Raw genomic sequence first — 12,289 nt, forward strand, 5'->3', positions numbered from 1 at the left:
CAGGCTCAGCTTATAATTTTAGTATGTGATCATTCTATTTGTTTCTTTATCATAGAGGGATCTTTTTTAATTATGACACTAAATTATGGCTTATAAAAATTATCTTCTATGCAGAGCATAGTTTTAGATTTAGGTTTTCTTTATGAACATTGTATGTGATGTATTCTAATTCAGTACTTTTTAAAAATTAAAATAGTGGTTGTTTGTAATCAGCTTTCTAATTATGATGACACCACCGTTGTTTGACACTTAGTATTTAATAAGATAAGAAATAAGTTCCAGGGAATAGATTTCATTTAGTAACAGCTCTCTTTGCTCCATTCATTTACTGACTTATCTACTCAACAAATGAGTACTACTAATGAGCATGACACATAATTAAAGGTGATGGATACGGTAAAGGGGTATCATACGGCTGGTACTGCTTTCCTGGAGTTTACAGCCATTAACAGGTACGGAGCACCAGACAGACAAATTGGGAGGCAGTGTAATAATTACTGATAGCAGCTGGTAGTACCTGGAGCAGGAAGTGAGGGCTTTGTCAGATTCACTCCTGGTCACATGAGGGTAACAAAAAGTGATTTTGTTCTGTGGTTCTCTGACGCCTTGACAGAGTGTATATGTATAGCTGCACATGTACATGCACACAGAAGACTGACTTTTTAAAAAGTTCTTCTAATTGTGGTAAAATACTCAACAAAGTCTACCATCTTGACCATTTTTAAGTGTGCACTTCAGTAGGGTTAAATATATTCCCCTTGTTGTGCAGTCTCCAGAACTTTTTCAGCTTGCAAAACCAAAACTCTGTACCCATTAAACACCACTTCCCCTTTCCCCTTCCCCCGAGCCTGTGGCAGCCACCATTCTGCTTTCTGTCTCTACTAATTCGAACCTCATGTGAGTAGGTAAAAGTCTTTTTAATCTTAAGTTTTCTTTCTGTTGTTTTGAAAGTTGCCAGAGTTCTGCTGCCAACTACAGATCCTTGGTTTTGCTTTCCTGGCTGAATATGAGGAGGTGAAAAAACCCCGGGGGAATTGTTCTGTGGCTGTGCTGTTGGCGCCACAGGCCAACATCGCCCGTGGCGGCTTCAGCTCCCTGGCCATCCTGAGAAGTCCTGAGCCAGCACGGAGGCTTAGGAGGAGCAGAGTTTGAACAGGCAGACATGTTATCAAAACTTGGGTTTTTATCACCACGGAAGACTGTCTTAAACCAGCATTTCGCAGACCTTTTCTGTAAAGGACCAGATGGTGAATATTTTAGGCTGTCCAGCCCCTGTCACAACTGTTCACCTCAGCCACCGTACCGTGAAATCGGCCAAAGACGCTGTGTAAACTTACAGGAGCAGCTGCCTTCCAGTAACTCTCTGTGAAAACAGGCCGTAGGTCCAGCTGTCCCACAGGCTATAGTTTGTTGACCCTTGTCTTGAAACTACCCTCAGGCTACACATAACTGGAGAGTGATGAGGTAGAACCCGTACCTGGGAGATTGCTAAGCTGGTTGGTGACTTGGAGCAGAAAGAGAGATTCAATATCATATTTATGAAATTTGTGCCACTGATTATAAGGTGTACCTTTTATGTACTGCTGGGAAAGGGAAAAAGTGCCAACAATTGATAAGATCGCAGTGGCCGTGTGATTCTTCCTGGTTTCAGAAATGATAAAATGTGTGGTGGGGTGGAGAATGTATCTGAATTGGTGATGTAGTGCTAGCACAGCGGGCACTTGTATTCTTCCTGTGGGCCGTACACTTTGCTTAGCACTTCACATGTATTGTCTTGCCCCTCTGCCATCCTCAGCACATCTCCTTACGGTCCCCGGTGGCCGCCTGAATGAACTCTAGTCACCGTGTCTTCGTTCCACACAGCAGGAAGGAGGAGGAAGGGCAGATTGTCCCCTGCCCTTTCACAGAGACTTCCTGGGAATCTTTCAGCTCACTTCCAGTTAATCTCAGTGACCAGGACTTTGGCACAAATAGCTCCACGCGAAGCTGGACATGTGATCTTTTATTTGGGGTGGTGATGTGCCCAGCTGAAAATCAGGGTTCTAAAATGGGAGGGGGAGAATGGCATTGAGGTAGGCAGCTAATAATCTCTGCTATGCTGTGTCATTGCTTTGTTTTGTGAATGATGTAATCAGGAGAGAAACATCTTCAAATTCTCTTTTCCAAAAGATCACCACCTGCAAGGTGGAGGTTAAGGTGACCTCCACCTCCACCTCCCCAAGGTGGAGGGATTTAAGGTGATCGGAGGTCACTGCGTTGATGAGAGGTAGGTGGGATGGCAGCCGTGGCAAGAGACCGTTTCCTGAGGCTGACGGGCCTCGGTCATTGGTCAGGTGTGAGCAGGCTCTGGGCTTGGCAGTTGAGTATGTCCTGGTGCCACAGACAGGAGCAGATTTCCAGAAAGAGGAAGTCTGCTTAGAAGGAACTTGAAAAGGAACAGGCAGAAAGAGAGGGAAAATAGAATGTGGCATTTCAGAAGTCAAGAAGAAAGCATTTCAAGGTCTAGGGAGTGGTCAGTTGTCTCAAATGCAGCTGAGCACTGGAGTTTAATAAGAGAAACATTGTTATTATTGACCAGATTTAGCAAGGAGGAGGATGTTAATAACCTTGGTAAGAGCAGTTCACTGAGCTATGGAGAAAACAAGATTGCAGCAGGTGAGTGAGTGAAAAAGAGGTGAGGTGAGGAAGTAGAGGTGAGTGTAGCAGCTTTTTAAAGGAGCTTTGACTTTAAGAAGATGGAGGAAAAAGGACAGAAAGGGGTGAGTGTCTGCTTTGCTATTTTCTTTGTCTTTTAGATGTAAAATATTTGAGTATATTCGTGTCTATGGAAAGGAATAGATAGGGAAGGGCTGGCTCTGAGGCTGGGAGATTGATGAAGTGGGAATCTTAGGTGGGCACTAGTAGAGAGATTACTTTGGGGCAGGGGACAGCTATTCTGTGACCAGAAGGAAGGGGAAGCAACATAGGTGGTGCTGCAGGAAGGTCCTGAGGATCCATTCTGGAGGCAGATGGTCGAGGGCGCTGTTGTAGGGGATGGTTTTGCTCACCCTGTGAATAGGAGCTGAGCTTATCTCGGTGGCTGACAAGGTGTTGGCAAGTCTGCTGGTGGATCATGTGATAATGTATGTGATTTGCCAGCTTTTCCTGAACAAGAAACAAGTCTCTGGTCTAGGTAATTGGCTGGAGCGTACACATGGCCCAGATTTTGGTTGTTAGCTTTAGAAATGTGAAATGAAGAGACACAGTGAGAGAGCACCTAGCACAGGCCTTGGTACGCAGAGGCTGTGCAGTGAGGGTTTAGGGAATACGCGGATGTTCTTGGAACACTTCCTGTACATGTGGAATGTCATTTCAAACTTGTTTTACTGTTAACATAGCTCATTTTCTTCTTGGAAAATTTGCTTTTGTTGGGAAAAAAAAAAAACTTTCTTAATAATCATAGCCTTGTGAACCATAACAGGGCAGGTACTGTTAGCTTGTTTTGGGTATTTGGCAGTGTCTCCAGGAATAGCACGAATATGCTACCAAGAACTGGGTTATACTATTGCTAATGGGAACAGTGTGTTTCCATGACTGTGTAATGAATTCAGCTTTTCTTCTAACTGGAAACTAAGTTGTGAACAGACTTGGCAAGGTACAGGTCATAGTAGACAAGTTTTTAAAAGATCTTTTAAAAAATATTTCAGTTTCTGCAGAAAAACTAGATTACATCCTAGAGGGAAGAATGTTGTTTAAATTATGATTTTTCATAATTTCACAACTACTTTCTTTGTTCATTCCGCAGAGGAAGTTGAGTATTTGACACATTGTTTTCTCCCAGTGAGAGGAGAACATGAGTGGCTTTGTCTCCCCTGCACATTTTGCAGGGAGCCTCCCGAGGTTTGCCCCACCTTACCTGTAGAGATTGCCCTGCTGTATATTTACAATGCCACAGAGGTCTTCGTAGAACACTGAATTCCATTCATGTCTTGGAGAAAGAGAAAGACGGTGATCAGGCTTGAAAGCACAGAGATAGCACTGTGCGTGCTAAGTCATTTCAGTCCTGTCTGACTGTGACCCTTTGCACTGTAGCCCACCAGGCTGCTCTGCTCATGGGATTCTCCAGGCAAGAATACTGCAGTGGGTTGCCATGCCCTCCTCCAGAGGATCTTCCCCACCCAAGGACTGAACTTGTGTCTCTTACTTCTCCTGCATTGGCAGGCGGGTTCTTTACCACTAATGCCATCTGGGGAGTACTGGTGACTGACTGAAGTGACAGTCAGAGTAACATCTAGGCTGTACCCAGCAGTGCATGGTACTCCCTGTTGTCTCCCAACCCCATCCATCTTTGCCTGAGTGGATGTCTTTGTGCATTCTCCTGGGGGAGCTCAGAGGGGGAATGTGGAGGACAGATCTAAAAATGTCCCTGTGACTAGCTAGGTGTGTCCAGCATAACTTCAGCTGTTGCCAAGCAGTCTTCTAACACAGGTCCTTTTGGCTCAGGAAATAAACCAAGCTCTGTGGGATTGCTTGGTGAGGTCCCTGGTGGTGGGTGTGGACAGCATCACCAACAGAGAGAACTTGTATTGATATATGGGGTGATTTATGTGATGAAAGCTGAGCTTGCCACCTAATTTAAACTGCAGTAAGCTGTAGACCAAAACTGTCTTGGCTTCCTTCCATGCATGACTGGTGCCTTTCTGTGTGTTTGTGTCTGTCTGTGTGCGGAGTCGGGTGGATTTAAGCTGAAATGTAAGTGAAAGTGGAGGCTTCAAATAGCAATGCTGACTTGATGACTGGACATCTTCCTCCTGGCTGTACGTTGTTACTTCACACCTTGTGACTTCTTCCCTTTCTCTCTATAGTCCTTTTCTTGTTAACAGTCGGTTCTTCAGTGAGGCCTGTATTTAATTAGCTGCTGTATTATAGCAAGACAAATAGGTATTACTGAAAGCACCACCTAAAGAACCATGGTTCCTTGACATTTGTAGGTGTTGAGTGACTCCCTGCCCACTTAGCTTGGGTTACAAGGTTCTAAATAAAGCACTTCACAGAGAATTTTGGGCTCCCACCTAAATGATAACGAAGTTTCTACTTGGGAGTTGCCTGCACCTGGGCCCAAAAGTCTTCATTAGCTCAGTTTTGGAATTTAATATTGTTTTTGGATCAGCTTATTTTATTTCACCCCAAATATTTGAAAGGTAATTCAGAAGTACATTTTAAATTTAAACTGAAGTTCTCAAGATACCAATCTTGGGAAAATTGAATCAAGACCAAAGTGTATTTAATATACCTTTGGGCTGAAGGCAGATGGCCTAGTGTTAAAATCATTGTGAGGCTGAGACCTTTGATCACCATTATATAGAGAATAAAGGAGGATACATGATCACCATTATATATAGAATAAATTTGGGGGATACAAGAAAAAATTTGTTTAGCCTCCATACACTTAGTCGTAAGCAACTGTCTTCTTAAAGCATTCTAGTAAAATGCATGTTTTGAAGTTTGATTAATGTGAAGAAAACTTTTTTTTCTCTAAATACTTTATATTCTTTATCATATGTGGATCAAAGATGTTTTGTCATGAATATATGTGATATTGGGGTTTTTTCCTCTCCTGGTGAAACTTTAAGGCTCCAAGGTTGACATTTGGTTTTTAATTCATCTGCACAGATGATATGAGTCAATGTCATTGAAGTTAAAAAGAAAAAAGGTTATATTGAACAAAAAAAGGATTTTGGCAGTTTTATTAAAACAAACTGAAACATAATTCTGATTGTTTGGTTGATATTTTATAACAGGCCATCAGAGCACACACTGCTAGCCATGTATGTTGATTTACATTAATATTAAATAAAATTAAAATTTCAGTTCCTCCGCTGCATTTAGCACTGTGTCTGGAGGGTGACAAAAATGGTGAAAAATGCTATCCTGTTGATCTTTTGACTGCATACCTAAATATGAAGAAATTTCTTTTTACATTGTTTACATTTTTTTTTAAGTTTCTGCCTTGAAATGACAGGCTGCCCATTCCTAAGAGATAATGGAAAATTCACAACTCAGGTGTTGAGTAGTGTCTGCAGCCCTAAGCCCTGCCATTCTGTACTGTTATCACCTGTATTTGAAAGAGCAACATTTTCTCAGACTTACACTTTTAGAACCATGGTTACACTTGCAATATTATTTTTCATTCTTTTAATCTTTTAATTCAAAGTTGAGTGTATTCTGTTCCTTAAATTCAAATGAAGAGAATCCATTTTCTGATTCATTAAACTAAGACTTCAGAACATGTATTCTGTTCAATTTTAATACCTACAAATGGAATAAAAAAGTTACATAAGGCTCAATTTGCCATAGAATCTGTCAACCTGCATTCCATTTCTTTGTATCAGTCTCCCCTTCTCTCAGATCTGCATACACAAATATCAACTTTATTAAATGAAAGCATTTGTCTGGAAAAATCTGCATTAATTTGGAGTCTCCTGAAACATATAAGTCACTTTAAAAAAAAAGAATGCTAATTAAACCTTGAGGACATTGTGCTAAGTGAAATAAGTCAGTCACAAAAGACAAGTCCATTGTGATTCCATGTCTGAGCCACCTGGAGTAGCAAGACTCATGGAGATAGAAAGTAGAAAGGTGGAAAGGAGGGAGTGGGGAGTTGTTTTATAATGAATATAGGTCCAGTTTTGCAGGATGAAAGAGTTCTGGTTTTACTTCTTCAGTCCCATTAAGTATTTTATTCTCCACCATGATGTAACTGAAGAGCACATTTGATAACCTATTTCATAAAAGAAAAGTAACAACAAATGTTCTGTAGATGGATAGAAAGTATACTGTGATCTTTTTAAAAGCTCCGTTCTTGTTGTAAGATGTTTAGACTTGTTTGTGACTCTCCTAACAGAAAAATTTGAGCTTCCACTGTCATTGTTCTTTCCTGTGAGGAAGAAATTGAAGATGAAGCCTCTGTGCTCATTTCAAACTTGTTTTACTGTTTACACAGCTCATTTTCTTTCAGGCAAACTTGCTTTTGTTGAAAAAAAAAAAAACAACTTTCAGATTGCCAAAAAATCACACCCTTGTAAACCATAACAGGGCAGGTATTGTTAGCTTGCTTTGAGTATTTGGCACTGTCTCCAGGAATTGCATGGAGTATGTTACCCAGAACTGTGTGATCATTTATATACTTCTCCAGAACCTAAGTAGACTCATGGTACACTAGAAACATTTACAGATGTGAATGAGTTTGTGCATCCTGTTTGCTGAGAATTCAGTACTTTTGAAGGTAGTCCAAGAGAAGGATGTTCTCACCAGCCAGTCAAAATATTTGTAGACTGTAACTTTTCCCCTCTTGTGCTCCATGGTACTGTAAATGAACCACTCAACTGCTTCTGTGTGCAAGGGAAGTTGCTGATAAGAACTTAAATTTTGAACCAGAAGGGCCCTGGATATTAAAGAAAATGTACCTGAAACTCTACAGAAAAAGCAAACCTCTTCAAGGAAACATGGAAGTAACCTTGGTGCTGATTTGGTTTAACCTCTTAATAATTTAAAAAAATTTTTCAGATTCAGCCCTATGAGAAGATAAAGGCCAGGGGCTTACCTGATAATGTATCTTCTGTGCTGAACAAGCTGGTGGTGGTGAAACTCAATGGCGGTTTGGGAACCAGCATGGGCTGTAAAGGCCCAAAGAGTCTGATTGGCGTGAGGAACGAGAATACCTTTCTGGATCTGACCGTTCAGCAAATCGAAGTGAGTAGGAGCATTGAGCCTTTCTCATGAGCTACCAAAATGATTTTCAGTTTTCAGGTTACTGTAAATGTTACCTTAGAAAATAATAGATGTGGATTTGAGCTAGTCAAGGAGCATGCTATCTTTATTCTCTTTATTAGTGTGTTAAAAAAAGGTTTGGTGTTCCTAAAAGCAAATCCTTAGGGTGATGTGAGAGCTTTTGATGTTTAAATAGCATTTGTGGTGCGAATCTCTGAATCTCTTCGAATTCTCCTTTGATCTCTCTGCCTCTCTCCCCTCCTTCTCTCTAGGGGTAGCCTTCATCAGAGCTGGGATGATCTGACTTTATTAGCCCCCTTTTGGAGGCTGGGGAGAATTTTCATGTATCTGGGTGGGCACCATGGATGCTAAGAATTGTCACTAACTTCTCTTTTACATAGACCATAAAGTCCTTAATCATAGACCATAAGCTCTTAAAGGGCAGTGGCCCCTGTCTTTTTCATCTCTATATCCCTAGTTTCTCATACGGTGCCAGCAATCATTATAATAGCAGTAGCAGCAGCTAACATTTATCCAGCACTTACTAAGTATCATTCTGAGCTCTTTACATGAATTGACTCATTTGTTCCTCTCAACAACTCTGTAAGATAAGCACTGTTATCATCACCATGTTACAGATGAGGAAACCAAGGCACAGAGAGGTTGATTTATGCCCAGGCCTCCCTCGCTGGTTAGTAAGTGCAGAATCAAACAGGGAACACGGGGCAGTCTGACTTCTAGGATTGTGTTTTCTTCACACTTTGTGTTGCCTTTTAGCTCTTCCTAAAGATAGAAAAGATATTAGTTAAGGTATTATTCACAGTCTTTAACATGAATCCTGAGAATAGGTAGACATCTTTGTAACATTTGTACTTTCATCCTCACAGTACTTTGGACATAGAGTAAATACTTATGCTGTGTTTGCCCATCCAGTGAGGCCACAGGGCACTGTGACTGGGCACACAGCCCCAGAGTTGGACTGTGGGGGTTGGGAGGGGTGTCCTGGCTCTTCCACTGACCTGCCACTTCTCTGGGCCCTCAGTTTAGCCATCCATAAAATGCAGACAGTAGTTTCTGTCTCATAGGATTGTGATTTAATGAGCAAGTACATGGTAAAGATGCTAGTTATAGTTTATTTCAAATCTATATATTTTGCTATTATAGATGATATGAACATTTTGTGATCAACCATTGAGAGTTAACTTTATACTTTGAAACAAAAGAATAGTAAGTCTGAGTGACCTGATTGTTGTTTTCCTCCCTAGCACTTGAACAAAACCTATGATACTGATGTTCCTCTTGTTCTGATGAACTCTTTTAACACGGATGAAGATACCAAAAAAATACTACAGAAGTATAATCACTGTCGTGTGAAAATCTACACGTTTAATCAAAGCAGGTACAAGGAGTAAAAAAATTAACTATGGGGGATGTTACTTCAGGGAAAGAAGGACTTCTTTGTTTTGTTTAATCAGAGCAGCCTCAAGATGTACATGTGTCAGACTGTCTACAGGTGTTTAATGCCTTTAAAGGCTAAACATTAGTTAATAGATATGTGGCAGTTATAATCACTCTGTGGTTATGTAACTTGAATTTCTTAAAAGAGAATCTGCCTGAGATTTTGGTTCTCAAAAGTGGTAAGAAGCAGACATCCCTGAGTACCAACCTGCTGTTGATTTTCTGGGAAAGGAAGAGAACCACCACTGAATATATCTGTTGGTGAGAATGGACAGCATTTCCCAAATGGAGAGCATTTCCCTTTTTTTCAAGGAAAAGAACAATCCCACCACCAAATAAGTTTGAGAAAATTTACTTAATACGTTTTTCCTTTTGAAGAGTCATAAGACATGTGAATATCTTAAAAATATGGGGTGTCTCCCCATCTGAACAACCATGGAATGATTTTTTTTTTTTTGCAGCAAATATCACTATGCAGGAAGCTGGTTTTTTGGTCGGCACAGATAATGAGAGGTTTTCTTAAATGGATTCACTTATGATTAAATTGCTATGATGGACTGAAAAGGAGGGAAATTTGATTTAACTTTACATGCATTGTTTAACTTGAAGATCTGGAATACTCTACAGAGTTGACACTGAAAAAGAAATTTTGTTTTCTTAAGGTACCCAAGGATTAATAAAGAATCTTTACTGCCTGTAGCAAAGAATGTATCATACTCAGGGGAAAATACAGAAGCTTGGTATCCTCCGGGTCATGGAGATATTTATGCCAGTTTCTACAACTCTGGTTTGCTCGACACCTTTATAGGAGAAGGAAAAGAGTATATTTTTGTGTCCAACATAGATAATCTGGGCGCCACAGTGGATCTTTATATTCTTAATCATCTCATGAACCCACCCAATGGAAAACCTTGTGAATTTGTCATGGAAGTCACAAACAAAACCCGTGCAGATGTAAAGGTAAATACTGAGGAAGCACTTTGGGGATTTACATCTTCACATTTCACAGTTGCAATTCTTTATTGAAAAGTTTTAAGTTTAGAAACTTGATAACATCACTGTAAGCTAGAGTGGGATAGTGTTCTAGAGTACCCTAAGTTCTATCTGATATAACAGTGTGTATATACATCCAGATTTAATAGTAGTAAAATCATTTTTCTTTTTCAAACAATCTATATGGGCAATTTTAACTAAAAAACAATTCCACACATATTTATAGGATTATCTGAAACATATGTGAAAACACTGTGTTTGTTCCAACCACTAATATTCTTCTAGTTGGATGCTTGAGTGTTTTTAATTGTTCTTTTAATGAAAATTTACTTCTCTTTCTACAGTATGTATTTCTCTCTGTATATATTTTATCACTGTAATATCTTTTGTTACAAAACAAAGCTTTATACAAAACAAAAATTAGTTTTTTTCATTTTGCATGTTTAGTGGTGATATTTGGCCTTTGATTGAATAGTACACAAGGTTTTCCACTTAGCTTCAGGGAGTAAGAAAAGTGGGCAGTGTGTGATACTATGGCTGGTCCTTGGGCTGGGTTCTATTTCTCTTACAAATGTCCCCCTCACATATGAGTGAACATTCCCCTTTTCCTGCACCTCAGGGCCTCTAGGCTAAAGCCACTCTGAAGTCTCTTCTCTTCCACTTGCGCCTCTGTCTTAACGTTACTCCCCTTATCCCACAGGTAGTCAGAGCAGGGTCTGAGGTGGTAGGATTGGTCGTTTGGTGAGAATAAGAGGAATGTCTGTTTCTGCAGCAGATGTTTGGAAAGTGAGGAGAGTGCTAATGTACCCCCAGGACTTTTATTATGGACAAGAGGGAGTATAAAACAACTGACAACCTGAATTATTTTCTTTGGTTCTACTTTCATACATGTGTTACTTTGTATCCCAGATTGAATCACTGCCATTGCCTTTTATTTCTGGGGGATTTTGTCATCAGTGTCTTTTCTGTATCATTCATAGACTGTAAACAACGTGGTGTGGTTATAATTGGGAGCGGTGTGGAAGCACTCACTCTTCTCTGCCTTTCTAGGGTGGGACACTCACTCAGTATGAAGGCAAACTGAGACTGGTGGAAATTGCTCAAGTGCCAAAAGCACATGTTGATGAGTTCAAATCTGTATCAAAATTCAAAATATTTAACACAAACAACCTATGGATCTCTCTTGCTGCAGTTAAAAGACTGCAGGAGCAGAATGCTATTGACATGGAAATCATTGTAAATCCAAAGGTAAGCCAAAGTTGCAGCCCATTGGGCTCCCTGGTTCCACTCACAGCACACCACACACAGACTCGCTGTCCACTGCCTCTGGCCTGTCTAGTCCATGGGTCATTCCTTTTGGCCTAGTTAGTTTCTTCCGTTCCTGGCCCTCTCTTTCAGAGTCGACACCCATCCCTTAGTTTGCCAAGCAATCCATAGTGTCCTTACTCGACCCTGGGCCATGGTAGCGGCAAGAGCACTGGGCCCAAATAGAGGATCTACCTCAACCTTTATGCTCTGGTACTTAGAGGCCTCTTGGCCACAGGCATCTGCATGGGTTTTCTGAACCTTCAGCTCTTTATTGTAAAATGGAAATGTTACTGAACAAGAGAGTTATGATGCTGAAAAAGATCACATATGTATAAGCACCTACCAGTGCTTCAGAGATATCAGCTCTCAAAATTCTGTTTCCTTCAGTGGATCTCTGAAACCACTCGCCAAATAACTAGCCCATATAGAACCAAGTTACTAAAACCTGTTTTTCTCTCCTGCTCCCTTTCTTACAGACTTTGGATGGAGGCCTGAATGTCATTCAGTTAGAAACTGCAGTAGGGGCTGCCATTAAAAGTTTTGAGAACTCTCTAGGTATTAATGTTCCTAGAAGCCGTTTTCTGCCTGTCAAAACCACATCAGATCTCTTGCTTGTGATGTCAAACCTCTATAGCCTTAATGCAGGATCTTTGACAATGAGTGAAAAGCGGGAATTTCCTACAGTGCCCTTGGTTAAATTAGGCAGTTCTTTTACAAAGGTATGTAATTATAAATATGATATACATGTGAATTTGTATTTCTTAATGTGTAATTAGAAAGA

The 12,289-nt window shown here is 40.4% G+C and overlaps 1 protein-coding gene across 3 annotated transcripts in view; it reads left to right on the top strand.

Moving 5' to 3' along the window:
* The window catches only part of UGP2 (UDP-glucose pyrophosphorylase 2), a 177,412-nt gene that overhangs the window by 160,698 nt on the left and 4,425 nt on the right, over positions 1-12,289 (top strand). For all 3 annotated transcript variants that reach the window (XM_070480154.1, XM_070480156.1, XM_070480155.1), the window contains 5 exons: positions 7,546-7,731; positions 9,015-9,148; positions 9,870-10,167; positions 11,251-11,448; positions 11,985-12,227. In XM_070480154.1, the coding sequence (XP_070336255.1) occupies positions 7,546-7,731; positions 9,015-9,148; positions 9,870-10,167; positions 11,251-11,448; positions 11,985-12,227 (1,059 nt within the window). The remainder of the gene's footprint in view (positions 1-7,545; positions 7,732-9,014; positions 9,149-9,869; positions 10,168-11,250; positions 11,449-11,984; positions 12,228-12,289) is intronic.

Source organism: Odocoileus virginianus, chromosome 2 (assembly GCF_023699985.2).
Source record: "Odocoileus virginianus isolate 20LAN1187 ecotype Illinois chromosome 2, Ovbor_1.2, whole genome shotgun sequence".
Classification (NCBI taxonomy): domain Eukaryota; kingdom Metazoa; phylum Chordata; class Mammalia; order Artiodactyla; family Cervidae; genus Odocoileus; species Odocoileus virginianus.